Source organism: Garra rufa, chromosome 22, assembly GCF_049309525.1.
Source record: "Garra rufa chromosome 22, GarRuf1.0, whole genome shotgun sequence".
Lineage (NCBI taxonomy): Eukaryota > Metazoa > Chordata > Actinopteri > Cypriniformes > Cyprinidae > Garra > Garra rufa.
This window is the reverse complement of record NC_133382.1, coordinates 11,101,807-11,117,511: the sequence shown is the minus strand read 5'-3', so window position 1 is coordinate 11,117,511 and position 15,705 is coordinate 11,101,807. Positions and strand designations below refer to the sequence as shown.

The 15,705-nt window shown below is 40.0% G+C and overlaps 1 protein-coding gene across 1 annotated transcript; it reads left to right on the top strand.

Moving 5' to 3' along the window:
• The first annotated feature begins 6,254 nt into the window (after nt 1-6,254).
• On the top strand, nt 6,255-15,331 carry nudt13 (nudix (nucleoside diphosphate linked moiety X)-type motif 13). The gene is given in 8 exon segments (XM_073827694.1): nt 6,255-6,720; nt 7,223-7,365; nt 7,454-7,561; nt 10,121-10,227; nt 10,718-10,843; nt 12,887-12,998; nt 13,088-13,242; nt 14,721-15,331. Coding segments are annotated over 8 exon segments (1,026 nt in total). The 5' UTR covers nt 6,255-6,649; the 3' UTR covers nt 14,925-15,331.
• Nucleotides 15,332-15,705: the final 374 nt, after the last annotated feature.

The following is a 15,705-nucleotide window of genomic DNA, read 5'->3' as shown; positions in this document are numbered from 1 at the left end:
AACCTGCAAGTTTTTTATTGACACAAACGTCTCACAGAAGATAATAAGATGATGTACAAGAGGCATCATTGTGGAAAAAAATATTACTCTAAATCTTTTATTTACATTTGAACAAGAAGTGGCATGTCCAAAATTATTCATACACTTTTTAATAATAAGTAAAAAAGCCTTTATTGGCAATTACAGCAATCAAACGCTTCCTATAATTGCTGACCAGCATTTTGCATGTCTCCACTGGTATTTTTGCCCATTCATCTTTAGCAATGAGTTCCAACTCTTTCAGGTTGGAGGGTCTCCTTGCCATCACCATGATCTTTAGCTCCCTCCACAGAGTCTCAATTGGATTTAAGTCAGGACTCTGGCTGGGCCACTGCAAAACGTTAATGTTTTTGTCTGCTGACATTTCTTCACCACTTTTGCTGTGTGTTTTAGGTCATTGTCATACTGAAATGTCCACTGGTGCCCAAGGCCAAGTTTCTCTTTAGACTGCCTGATGTTGTTGTTGAGAATTTTGATGTATTGCTCCTTTTTCATGATGCCTGTTACGCCAGGCCAGCAGAGGGAGCCCTTACCCCCACTGACTGTTGCTGCTCCCTCTGCTGCCTCTATGGTTACTTCCTGTTTGTCTACCATAAATACAAGCTCAGGACACACACACTCTGCGAAGTATTGATTTGCATTTGCGGACTTTACCAAGCGTTATTCCTTGCTCCCAGGTTTTCCCAGTCTCCTTGTTGTTTTCCCTAGCCATAGTTCTGTTTTTGTTTTCCCAGTCTTAGTCATAGTTTTCTAGTTTCTTGTTTTCATTTCATTGTTTCATTCTGTTTTTGTTTTCCCAGTCTTAGTCATAGTTTTCTAGTTTCTTGTTTTCATTTCATTGTTTCATTTGGACTGCCCACCTGGATTTTGACCCACGCTTGTTTATTGGATTACGCTATTGGATTATCTTCGCTGTTCATGTTTGCTGGTGTTTTCGACCCTGTCTGCCTGTCTACGATCATCAAAATAAAGCCTTGCATTTGGATCCTCACTCTTGGTCGTCCCGTTTGTGACAGAATACTTCGCCACACCCGGATCCAGCGGCTTTACCCACCAGCAGAAGTACCCTCCAAGAATGAGCTCAGCAGACCCCGTAAGTTCACTCTGTTCCATTTTTCAAGATGGCCGTCCCATCGAATGTTATGTTGAGGAATTTCTTACGTACAGTCACCTGGCACCTTGTAACGAATCGATGTTAAAGGAATGTTTTTGGAGCGGGTTGGACACTGATATCAGCCTGAGTTTACCCGATGAGGACCCGAGTTGGACCCTCGCACAATTCATTGACTTTGTGTTATCGTTTTGTGGCTCTCCATTCACTGTGGGTATACTCAAAAGGTCACAGCACAAAATGTCTGCCAGCCTAGAGCCTCAGCACAAGATGTCTGCTAACCCTGAGCCACAGCACAAGATGTCTGCTAGCCCCGAGCCTCAGCACAAGATGTCTGCTAGCCCAGAGTCTCAGCACAAGATGTCTGCCAGCCTAGAGCTACAGCACAAGATGGCTGCCATCCCAAAGCCCGTTCACAAGATGGCCGCCATTGCAAAGCCTGTTCAAAAGACAGCTGTCCCTCCAGAGCCAGTTCACAAGATGGCCGCCCTTCAAGAGCCCCTTCACAAGATGGCTGCCTTTCCAGAATCTGCTTTCGGAATGACTATTCTTCCTGAGTCCGCATTCAAGATGGTCACCCAATTGGACCCAGCTCACAAGAAATCTACCACGTCTGACTTCTCTCGCAAGATGGCTGCCACCCCAAGGCCCGATCACAAGATGGCCGCCATCCCCAAGCCTGTTCACAAGATGGCTGCCACCCCCAAGCCTGTTCACAAGATGGCCGCCTTTCCTGAGTCGGCACCCAAAATGGCCGCGCTTCCAGATCCTGTTCACAAAATGGCCGCTCTTCCAGATCCTGCTCACAAGATGGCCGCCTTTCCTGAGCCTGCTAACAAGATGGCTGCCGCCACTCCAGGGTCTGCACTCAAGATGGCTACCGTCACGCCCAAGTCTTCTCACCGGATGTCTGTACCTCCAGAACCACTGCCCAAGATGGCTGCCACGCCCAAGTACTCCCGTAAGATGGCCGCCACGCCAGAGCCTGCTGCTAAGATGGCCGCCACGCCAGAGCCTGCTGCAAAGATGGCCGCCACGCCAGAGCCTGCTGCAAAGATGGCCGCCACGCCAGAGCCCACTGCAAAGATGGCCGCCACGCCAGAGCCCGCTGCAAAGATGGCCGCCACGCCAGAGCCTGCCACAAGGATGGTCGCCATGCCAGAACCTGCACCCAGGAGGACCGCCACTCCCAAGCTTGCACACAAAATGGCCGCCATACCTGAGTCTGCTATCAACATGGTGGCTACAGCATCAGACTCTCACCCTTCCAGGACTTATCAGAGACTAATATCAAGCTTGGAGGACCCACCACTGCTGTCAGCTCGTTCAGTTGATCCCTTACTATCAGCGTCAGCCAAGCCAATGTCTGCTCACCCCACATCAGCCAAGCCAGCGTCTGCTAGCGCCACGTCAACCAAGCCAGCGTCTGCTCACGCCACGTCAACCAAGCCATTGCCTGTGAACGTCATATCTGCTTCTCTCGAACCTGCACCAGCTGCCGTTCCTACCAAGTCAAGTCAAGTTACAGCTGCTGTCCCTGCCGAGTCAAGTCACGTCACAGTCACTGTTCCTGCCAGGACAAGTCAAGATACAGCTGCTGTTCCTGTCAGGCCAAGTCATGTCGCAGCAGTCGTTCCTTCAGAGCCAAGTCAAGCAGCTGTTCCCTCCGAGCCAAGCCAAGCCACAGCTGTCCCTCTCACGCCAAATCAAGTCACTGCTGCTCCTGTCATGACGAGTCAGGTCATAGCTACTCCTTCACTGCCAAGTCACATCTCCCCTGAGCATCCAGAGCCTTCACTCCCAAGCCATGCAGAGCCAACGCTCCCAAGCCATGCAGAGCCAACGCTCCCAAGCCATGCAGAGCCAACGCTCCCAAGCCATGCAGAGCCAACGCTGCCAAGCCATGCAGAGCCAACGCTCCCAAGTCACACAGAGCCAACGCTCCCAAGCCCCACGCCCAATGACCCGGAGGGCATTCCTCTGCCAACTGTTATGGCAATCGCCATTTTGAGTGTGTGGGCTGCACACTGCGCCCCAGTTGCCTCTTCTGCCCATGAGTCTGCCCACAAGTTTGTTCTGGAGACCTCATCTACAGGCATGTCCGCTGCGCCTATACCTCTTTCGGAGGTGGCGTACATAGCGGAACTTCACGCTCTGCCCGCTCCGCCAAGGCTTCACGCTCTGCCCGCTCAGCCAAGGCTTCACGCTCTGCCCGCATCGCCTGTGCTCCCTGCTCTGCCAGCACCGCCAGGGTTCCCTGCTAAATCTGCTCCGCCAAGACTCCTTGCTCTACCTGCTCCGCCAAGGTTCCTTGCTCTGCCTGTTCCGCCAAGACTCCTTGCTCTGTCTGCTCCGCCAAGGTCCCTTGCTCTGTCTGCTCCGCCAAAATTCCCTGCCCTGCCTGCTCCGCCAAGGTTCCTTGCTCTGTCTGCCCCGCCAAGACTCCCTGCTCTGCCTGCACCGCCTAGGTTCCCTGTCATCTCTGTCTTGGCGTTTGGGGCCGTTCCAGAAGTCTCTGTCTGCCCAGGAACTGCCACGAAAGTCGTTCCTGAAGTTCTCGTCTGCCTGGTCACGGCTATGGAGGCCACGTTCTCCCATGAACTCTCTACTTCTCTCCTTGCTCTGTCTGCCTCCTCTATCTCTGTTCTCCCCAGGTCCCAGTCCATGATGCGGCCTCCTGTTCCGCCCTGGAGGGCTTCTACGCCTCCTGTTCCGCCCTGGAGGGCTTCTACGCCTCCTGTTCCGCCCTGGAGGGCTTCTACGCCTCCTGTTCCGCCCTGGAGGGCTTCTACGCCTCCTGTTCCGCCCTGGAGGGCCCCTGCGCCTCCTGTTCCGCCCTGGAGGGCTCCTGCGCCTCCTGTTCCGCCCTGGAGGGCTCCTGCGCCTCCTGATTCGCCCTGGAGGGCTCCTGAGCCTCCTGTTCCGCCCTGGAGGGCTCCTGCGCCTCCTGCTCCGCCCTGGAGGGCTCCTGCGCCTCCTGCTCTGCCCTGGAGGGCCGCTCCGCCTCCTGCTCCGCCCCGGAGGGTCGCTAAGCCTCCTGCTCCGCCCTGGAGGGCTCCTAAGACTCTTGCTCCACCTCAAAGGACTGCTCTGCCTCCAGCCCTGCCCTGGAGGGCTCCTGAATCTCCTGCCCTGCTCTGGAGGGCCTTTGCCCAACCTGTTCTGCCTCAGTCTCCTGGCCCCCCCACCGCTCCCCTGGACTGTTTCTTCCTGTTGTTTTTTGGAGCGTCTGGAAGCCGCTCCTTGGGGGGGGGCTATGTTACGCCAGGCCAGCAGAGGGAGCCCTTACCCCCACTGACTGTTGCTGCTCCCTCTGCTGCCTCTATGGTTACTTCCTGTTTGTCTACCATAAATACAAGCTCAGGACACACACACTCTGCGAAGTATTGATTTGCATTTGCGGACTTTACCAAGCGTTATTCCTTGCTCCCAGGTTTTCCCAGTCTCCTTGTTGTTTTCCCTAGCCATAGTTCTGTTTTTGTTTTCCCAGTCTTAGTCATAGTTTTCTAGTTTCTTGTTTTCATTTCATTGTTTCATTCTGTTTTTGTTTTCCCAGTCTTAGTCATAGTTTTCTAGTTTCTTGTTTTCATTTCATTGTTTCATTTGGACTGCCCACCTGGATTTTGACCCACGCTTGTTTATTGGATTACGCTATTGGATTATCTTCGCTGTTCATGTTTGCTGGTGTTTTCGACCCTGTCTGCCTGTCTACGATCATCAAAATAAAGCCTTGCATTTGGATCCTCACTCTTGGTCGTCCCGTTTGTGACAATGCCATTTACTGTGATTAGGTACCATTGGAAAAGTATGAGCTATGCACACTCATAGACACTTAAGGATGTGACAATATACTTAGCTCATGAGATGAGACAAAATACAGACACTTGGTTCACTAGAATGAGAAAATATAAAAATTTTATTTTTAAGAAATTTTGAGCGACAAAATATTAGTTTTTTAATCACAAAAAGTAAAACAATGTAATCATATTTTGAAACATTTTAATCTAGTTCCGTAACTTAGTATTATTTTGGTATATCAAATTTTGGTATATCATTTGTCTTTACTATACTATCTATTTTTTACTTCTTATGGGGGGTCCCTTATGCCTTATGGGGGTCCCGGATCCCCCCAGTCCCCCCTCAATTCGAGCACTGACCAAAACCCATACGTACAAGTTTAAAACATATAAATGAAAGTTGTATAAAACTATCACATGCCTCAATACTTTTAGCAAAATATTATACTTTATAAGTATACTTTATAATATACTTTGAGACTTAATTGCATGTGATTTACACTTAAATAAAATGTATATTATAGAATTTAAGTTAACTTTAGTACATTTAAAATATATGACATTTAAATGTAATATCAATGACAGAATTAAAACAAAAAGTTTCTCTGCTGAAAAAAAAACACCCAAAACAAGCTGGAAGTAGCTGGTTTTGGCTGGTCTCCCAAAACCCCTCTAAAACCAGCCTGCTGACCAGCTATGACCAGTCTAGGCTGGTTTTAGCTGTTTCTTTTTAGCAGGGTTAAAGCAAAACTTTTAAATTGGCATTATTACAAATGCATTGTGTACTTAAGGGCCGTTTTATTTGATTCAATATATTATTTGCAAGTAAACTTATAAATACACACACTACAATTGTACACAAAATACAGTTAAGCACACTACAGGGCAGGCATAAAATTATAAGGGTCTTTTTTTATTGAAAGCTGTATAAATAAGCTTTCCATTGATGTATTTGTAAGGATAGGGCAATATTTGGCCAGGATACAATTTGAAAATCTGGAATCTGAAAAAAAAAACTAAATATTAAGAAAATCGCCGTTAAAGTTGTCCAATGAGGTTCTTAGCAATGCATATCCTATTACAAATCAATAAATACAATTTTATATATTTACGGTAGGAAATTTGCAAATATACCTGTGCTACTTATGACTGGTCACAAATAATGTAAAAAAAAAACTTTGTATAATCACAAGTCTACATCGACAGAGGGCTCTGTTTCCACACTGACTCCATCGCCGCTCTTGATGACGTACTGACGTCGTACATATTACGCGCAGGCGTCATTTGGAGGACTATACAAACAATCATGTATGTTTATATATGAAGGGATATTTCGTAGAGTGTTATATGTAATGTAAACGGAAAGCTTACTGAAGTGGAGAGCGATACAGTTTTACGAAACAGACTCTTTGAATTAGTTGAGGTGTAGTACAGTGTGTTCTGTTACAAAGTATTTTTGTGTCTTTCACCTGGCTTTGCCTTTACACCAACAAAATCAAAGAAACTGTCATTTACAGGAAATCCAGATACTGAAAGAAGATTCTGTACTGACAGTTTACGTTTGTTTCAAGGGCAAGTTCTGTCTTTTACACCCTGCATGACTGTTGAACTATTTAAAGTTTCATTTAGGTCGAGCAAATGTAAATATTGGTTAAAACCTTTCTATTGAACATACAGGCATTATCTTGTGGACCTTTTAGACATGCTGCAGTCATTCAGGCTTTGTAACCTGGTGCTATCACGCCCCTTCTCTGGATATGTGTCTCGAATGAGGTCTGTCTTCTTTAAAATACATTTATTTATAATATGAAAAAGAATGTACTGAAGCACTGTCAATTTTTCCAAATCTGTCAAGAACATGTCGGTCATATCTGACTCCAAAATGAAAAGAAAGACAAAAAAATATGTATATATTTATTTATATATTTTATAATATACATAAGAAAATTAAAAGAGTTTGCAATGTGACATCTGTACACAAATAGGCAAAACATTCCTAAAACATTTTTTTTCCTCTTTATCTTTTCATGTGTATTTTGATGTGCATTACCTAATTAACAAAAAAGTAAAATCCATGAAACATTGACTGGTTTCTTACCATACTGTTTTAAACTTTTTTAATAAACCTAAACTTTTTTTAAACTACTATTATTAATAATTAATCATAAATGGAAGTATTATTAAGTGTTATGTTTAATAGTTCCCAGCATGAATTATAGACAGTTGAAGTATTTTTTCTTAATATCTCAATAAAAAACAAAATATTCCTGTTTAGGTACCTTACAAGATTAAAGGAAGATGATGAGGCTTGTCGAGAGGCACTGAAGTCTGGGAATTTTTTACTGTATCATCAGCTTTCTCCTCTACTGCGAAAGACCAGCAGTGGCATTTGCAAACTGGCTTCTCTAAAAACCTCAGGTTTCAATACAACACCATTTAAACTCTTCCATGACATGAATAAATTGATTTTTGCATATGCTCATAAGCTCTATGCCCATTTCTCTAGATTTGGAACCAATACTGGAAAAGGTTGGAAAGGACAAACACTTTGTTAATTAATCTTTTCTTCTGGGATGCACTGACACGGGTGAACCCCAGTTCTCACTGGAAGTAGGTCAGTTAATACAGCTATTACTACAAAATACTATGAAAATATAAGTTGAAAGTTGAAAGCTGAACATTCTACAGCTGTAAAATCTAAAAAGTATGAAATTGCGTTTTAACATCTGGCAAGTGCTTTTATCTTGCATTCGTTGACTTATAATATATTGTTTTGGTGTTGCTAGCTCTATGCTCTACTGTTTGTGAGTGTGTGTTTGATTGCTGGTCATATAATTAGAATATCTTCAAAAAGTTGATTTATTTCACTAATTCCATTCAAGAAGTGAAACTTGTATAATGTATACATTCGTTCCACACAGACTGATATATTTCAAGTGTTTATTTCTTTTAATTTTGATGATTATAACTGACAACTTATGAAAACCCCAAATTCAGTATCTCAAAAAATTATAATATTGTGAAAAGGTTCAGTATTGAAGACACCTGGTGCCACACTCTAATCAGCTAATTAACTCAAAACACCTGCAAAGGCCTTTAAATGGTCTCTCAGTCTAGGGCTGTATCCGAAATCGCCCCCTATACCCTATTCACTATTCCCTACATTAGTCCACTAGTACAGTTCACTTGAAGGAGTGAATGAAAACGAGTGAGTGAATTCGGACACTATGTGCACCGTAAGGACTGCTGCTTTTGCATACTATTGCTTACTGTTTAACAATCATTTAAAACAGACAGTTCGAGTAGTAAGATTAAAGGATTTATCTTGAACTATGTCAAGGAATTTACGTATAAACCCTGGTTAAAAAATAATAATAATCAATTTACAACGAATTGGTACCGGTGTTGTACGCTGTATTACGCCATGAACCAGCGCATTGTAAAATGAATGGATGGATGATTCAGCTGCGGGCGCCATCGTCTGGCGATACGCGGGAATTCAGTCGGCGCGCGACTCTCTCAGTGCATTATGGTTTATCTCTAGCTGTTGAGCGTACATCGGTTGTACACTCGTTTTTGCGGTGCATTGTGGGATTGAATGAGTGCACTCGGGAATGTCCACTATGGTTTCGAACACCACTTAAAATGGCTGTCCCCTCAAGTAGTGCACTATTTGAGGGTATAGGGGGCGATTTCGGATGCAGCCTTCTTCTGTAGGCTACACAATCATGGGGAAGACTGCTGATTTGACAGTTGTCCAAAAGACGACCATTGACACCTTGCACAAGGAGGGCTGGTTGTTCACAGAGCTCTGTGTCCAAGCACATTATTAGAGAGGCGAAGGGAAGGAAAAGATGTGGTAGAAAAAAGTGGTAGAAAAAAGCAATAGGGACACCTGCACCCTGGAGAGAATTGTGAAACAAAACCCATTCAAAAATGTGGGGGAGATTCACAAAGAGTGGACTGCAGCTGGAGTCAGTGTTTCAAGAACCACTACGCACAGACGTATGCAAGACATGGGTTTCAGCTGTCGCATTCCTTGTGTCAAGCCACTCTTGAACAATAGACCGCATCAGAAGCGTCTCGCCTGGGCTAAAGACAAAAAGGACTGGACTGCTGCTGAGTGGTCCAAAGTTATGTTCTCTGATGAAAGTAAATTTTGCATTTACTTTGGAAATCAGGATCCCAGAGTCTGGAGGAAGAGAGGAGAGGCACAGAATCCACGTTGCTTGAGGTCCAGTGTAAAGTTTCCACAGTCAGTGATGGTTTGGGGTGCCATGTCATCTGCTGGTGTTGGTCCACTGTGTTTTCTAAGGTCCAAGGTCAATGCAGCTGTATACCAGGACGTTCTAAAGCACTTCATGCTTCCTGCTGCTGACCAACTTTATGGAGACGCAGAATTCATTTTCCAACAGGAATTGGCACCTGCATACAGTGCCAAAGCTACCAGTACCTGGTTTAAGGACCATGGTATCCCTGTTCTTAATTGGCCAGCAAACTCGCCTGACCTTAACCCCATAGAAAATCTATGGGTTATTGTGAAGAGGAAGATGCGATATGCCAGACCCAACAATGCTGAAGAGCTGAAGGCCACTATCAGAGCAACCTGGGCTCTCATAACACCTGAGCAGTGCCACAAACTGATCGACTCCATGCCACGCTGCATTGCTGCAGTAATTCGGACAAAAGGAGCCCCAACTAAGTATTGAGTGCTGTACATGCTCATACTTTTCATGTTCATACTCTTCAGTTGGCCAAGATTTCTAAAAATCCTTTCTTTGTATTGGCGTTAAGTAATATTCTAATTTTCTGAGATAGTGAATTGGGGTTTTCATTAGTTGTCAGTTATAATCATCAAAATTTAAAGAAATAAACACTTGAAATATTCAGTCTGTGTGGAATTAATGTATACATTATACAAGTTTCACTTCTTGAATAGAATTAGTGAAATAAATTTAAAATAATAATAAAATGAATAAAACTTTTTGAAGATATTCTAATTATATGACCAGCACATGTATATTTAAAGTTCTTATTAATTTCCAGGCCTGGAAAACAATGTTATTATTTCCAGGTGACCATGGGAAGCCTATTTACTATACTATACTGTAAACTGTATATTACATTATACACTATATATATATCTGCTCATGCAGGTCTCATTTCACTGTAGGTGATTTAGACCGCAGTGCATTGGAGAAGGAATGCAGAGGTATGTTTGTGGACCTCAGGAAAGCTTTCTTCATGTTACCTGGACCAGAGTCTCCTCTTGCGGCCAAAGTATGTATTTTAGGTTTCCAAATGCTCAGTAAACTAGTGCATTGCAATTGCTTTGAAACGTCATGTTGATTTTGTGACTGATTTTTGATTTTAGTAAACATGGTTTGAGAAAACAGGTTGCAGGTTATAACTTACATAAGTTCAGCATTAAAGGAAAATTCGCCCTATTGATTTCCTAAATGCATGTTATTGATCTTATTCTGATCGTCATTTTTAACCAAAATGTTATAACTGGATCTTTTGGTGAAATGACTTGGCTAAAACTCCACCACTTTCTTACAACTGAACTGACTGCTATGATCAACAGCCGATGTGTAGAACCAAGACCCTGCATTTTCAATAATTTGTTTCACTTGGCTATGTGTAATACAGAATAAAAGGTCTGTTGCTAAAAAGATCTGCTATATGAATAAAGTTACAGCTATTTGTGTGTAGACTGTCTCTAAAAAGATATCAGTACAAAAATATTTCAATTTGGTGTTTGTTTTAGGGACAAGCTCTCCTCCGATGGCACCAGACCAATTGTTTTTGCAGTGCCACTGGGCAGCCTACTGTCAGGAACCAATCAGGAAGTCTCAGAATTTGCCACAGCAGTGGCATCACCTACTACCCCAAAGTAAGCAGGTGCTTTTCACAATGTCAGACAACACTACAACTGCCACATCATACACATACATGGCATTTGACGTATTGTCCGATTGTTTCAAATACTGTAATTTCTGTTTTATCTAACTCTTGTGTCACTAGTGCAGATTTAATTTAAATAATATTAATATACTGTTCTATTCTGAAAAACTAATTAAATAATAGTACATGTGACCATAGACCACAAAACCAGTCATAAGGGTCAGGTTTTTGAATTTGAGACTTGTACATCGTCTGAAAGCAGAATAAATAAGCTTTCCATTAATGTATTGTTTGTTAGGCCAAAAAAAAAACAATTATTTGAAAATCTGGAATCTGAGGGTGCAAAAAAATCGAAATATTGAGAAAATCGCCTTTAAAGTTGTCCAAATAAAGTTCTTAGCAATGCATATTACTAATCAAAAATTACATTTTGATATATTTACAGTAGGAAATTGACAAAACATCTTCATGAAACATGATCTTTACTATCCTAATGATTTTTGGCATAGAAGAAAAATTTATAATTTTGACCCATTCAATGTATTTTTGGCAATTGCTACAAATATACAAATACTACTAAAGATTAGTTTTATGGTCCATGGTCACATATTATAATTTTCTCAGTAATTAAATAGATATTTAGACATTGTTTTTAGGCTACTATTGTATGTAATAAAGTGTAATATAGTACTTTATACAGTAATGTTAAAAATAACATAAAAAAGGCTATAGCAATTTCACCAAACAACGATAGATTTTAACTAGATAAAACTTCCTCAATACAAAGTTTAGCCATAAAGTTTAAAATAATTTAAAAAGCTTGAGGTTTGAAGGTTTCAAGCTTGAAGTAGCTTAAGGTTTAATAGCAGTTTTAAGTTGAAAGTAGTTAAAAAACTGAACGTATAGATGATAGATAGATAGATAGATAGATAGATAGATAGATAGATAGATAGATAGATAGATAGATAGATAGATAGATAGATAGATAGATAGATGTAAAATGTAATTTTTATACCTGTGATGCAAAGCGAATTTTCGGCATCATTACTCTAGTCTTCAGTGTCAAATGATCCTTCAGAAATCATTCTAATATGCTGATTTATTACCAATTTTGAAAACATTTGTGCTGCTTAATATTTAGTTGGAACCTCTGATACTTTTTTCAGGATTTTTTACATAAATAAAAAGTTAAAAAGAACAGCAATTATTTAAAATAGGAATCTTTTGTAACAATATAAAATACCATTTAAAAGTTTGTGGTCAGTCATTTTTTAAAGAAATTAATACTTTTATTCACCAAGGATGTGTTAAATTGCTAAAAAAAAAAGTGATAGCAAAGAGTTTGTTAGAAAAGATTTCTATTTCGAATAAAGGCTGTACTTTTAAACCTTTTATTCATTAAAGAATCCTGAAAAAGAATCACAGGTTCTAAACTAAAAATTATGCAGCACAACTGTTTCCAAAATTGATAATAAAAGTAATAAATCAGCATATTAGAAATACAAATGATTTCTGAAGGATCATGTGACACTGAAGACTGGATGAAAACTCAGCTTTGCTTGCCGGGAATAAATAATATTTTTAAATATATTAAAATAGAAAGCCATTATTTTAAACAGTAATAAAATTTCACAATATTACAGTTTTTTCTGTATTTTTGATCAAGTAAATGCAGCCTTGATGAGCATGAAATAATTCTTTAAAAACATTAAAAATCGTACTGATCCTGAACTTTTAAACAGCAGTATAGATAGATAGATAGATAGATAGATAGATAGATAGATAGATAGATAGATAGATAGATAGATAGATAGATAGATAGATAGATAGATAGATAGATAGATAGATAGATGGATGGATTAATAATGAAAGCTTTTTCAATATCAGCAAACTACAGTGGAATGCTCACCTACAACCCAATTAATTCCAGATGAATCCATTTTTCCAGTGAATTGCGAATGCTTTTTCTTATTCTAAAATTACAGTACACAATGAAAGCATTAGCATGAAACTGTTTGTCCTTGACTTGCAGATGGCACCTGTTGTAATCGTGCTTGTGTCTGATGGGAGCAGATGTCTGCTGGCGCGCCAGGCCATGTTTCCCCCAGGCATGTACAGCGCGCTCTCTGGCTTCTGTGACATGGGTGAGTCACACTTTATTACAAGCTGCTGTGCACACCATATCACTCTGTGGAGTTACCTAACTATTTTGCTCTATAAAAACATTGTGCAGGAGAGTCAGTGGAGGAAGCTTTACACAGAGAGGTGGCAGAAGAGGTGGGTCTAGAGGTGGAGAACCTGCAGTACTCTGGATCACAGCACTGGCCGTTCCCTCAAAGCTCCTTTATGTTAGCCTGCCACGCAACTGTAAATCCAGACAAAACACAGGTGAGACTTTGATCCCTTAAAATAGTTATTATAGTGAGATGCTACAGATTAGAGACATACAGTTGCAGTTAAAAGTTTACATACACCTTGCAGAGTCTGCAAAATGTTAATTATTTTACTAAAATAAAAAGGATGCATGTTATTTTTTATTTAGTACTGACATCAATAAGATATTTTACATAAAATATGTTTACATATAGTCCACAGGAGACAATAATAGTTGAATTTATAAAAATGACCCTTTTCAAAAGTTTACACACACTTGATTCTTAATACTGTGTTTTTACCTGAATGATCCACAGCTGTGTTTTTTTTAGTTGTTCATGAGTCTTGTTTTTCCTGAACAGTTAAACTGCCTGCTGTTCTTCAGAAAATTCCTTCAGGTGCCACAAATTCGTTGGTTTTCAGCATGTTTTGTATTTGAACCCTTTCCAACAATGACTGTATGGTTTTGAGATCCATCTTTTCACACTAAGGACAACTGAGGGACTCATATGCAACTATTACAAAAGGTTCAAACACTTGCTGATGCTTCAGAAGGAAAAACTATGCGTTAAGAACCAGGGGTGTAAAATTTTGAACAGAATGAAGTGTGTACAGTTTTCTTATTTTGCCTAAATATCACATTTTTTAATTTAGGACTGCCCTACAGAAGCTACAGAAGATACTAACATGTTCCTCAGAAGACAAAATTAGTTAAATTTACCCTGATCTTCAAATTCAAAAAGTGCATTGTGTTTCCTTCTGCAGCATCAGTGAGCATTTGAGGTGTAAATATACATAAATTCTGAAAAAAAAGTGTGGGACCTGAATGATTTTTCTGAAGAACAGCAGGCAGTTTAACTGTTCAGGACAAACAAGATACTTGTTAACAACTATCACTAAACAAAAAAAGCACAGCTGTGGATCATTCAGGTAACAACACAATATTAAGAATGAAGTGTAAGTAAACACTTGAACAGGGTAATTTTTATAAATTCAACTATTTTATTTTCTCTTGTGAACTATATGTAAACATCTTTTATGTGAAATATCTTATTCAGGTCAGAACTAAATAAAAAGTAACATGCATTTTGTATGATCCCTCTTATTTAAGTAAATTAATTTACATTTTTGCAGATTCTGCAAGGTGTATGTAAATTTTTGACTCCAGCTGTATATTATTGAGGACACTGTATTTAAAATAAATAAATTAGGGATACTATTACAAAACATGCCGAACATGTTTTTTGTGTGAAATGCGAATATGTTTTTACTGAAATAAATAAATGCTTTCAAACACATGTAGGACTCTCTAGATTCAGTCTCTGCTTTTATAACGATAACTTTTTAACGATTTTGGAAAAATGTATATACAATATTTCTCTGCCAGTTATAGAACGTGGATGAGAATTGGTTCCGTTATTAAAGAGTAGAGGCATTGCTGTTGTAATAAATTTGTTATAAACTTAAACTGCTATAGCTGTGTTTATGAACAGATGAACATTGACAAGGCAGAACTTGAGGATGCTCGCTGGTTCACTTATGAAGAAATATCAGAAGCTCTACAGAATCCGCCACTTGACCCCAGAAGAAAGCCGCCTGCGTTCTGGGTCCCGCCTTCTTATGCCATAGCCAATCAGCTCATTCAAGAATGGGCCAATCAGCAGCAGCTATCAAGAAAATTACATGGACTCAAGTAATTATGCATCGATATGTGTTTGGTTACCACTAATATAGGAACTTACTGATAAATTAGACATGAAAACTTGCCCAAGATGTATTTCCTGTGATAACCAGAATACACTTGACATGGACTCTGAAGGAACCTTCAGTAATATTCAGAGAAGGACTTTTACTACACTTGCAGTATGACAAAATGTGACGAATTGAGAATGATAATAGAATAAGAAGATAATTATGATTTCATATCAAGTAATTATTATACATATATGTGACCCTGGACCACAAAACCACTCTTAAGTAGCAAGGATATATTTGTAGCAATAGCCAAAAATACATTTTATGGGTAAAAATTATATATTTTTCTTTTATGCCAAAAATCATTAGGATATTAAGTAAAGATCATGTTCCATGAAGATATTTTGTAAATTTTTTGATTAGTAATATGCATTGCTTAGAACCTTATTTGGACAACTTTTATTTAATTCTGTTGTATATCGGCCAAACATTGTCATATCCTTACAAACCATACATCAATAGATGTATAAACCTTAGTTTCAAAAATCTGAATCTTATGACTGGTTTTGTGGTCCAGGGTCATATATATTATACTTATAAATATTTAAACGTATAAATAATTATATTTGTATGTATTAATGGATTGCATCAAGAAGCATTCGAATTTTAAGAGCACACTGCGCTACCTCAAATAGTACTAATCATTCAGTACACTAACATTTTGTGCAGAAAACATTTTAATAAACTTATGTTTTTAAATTTTAAGTTTTTTATGATTTTCAA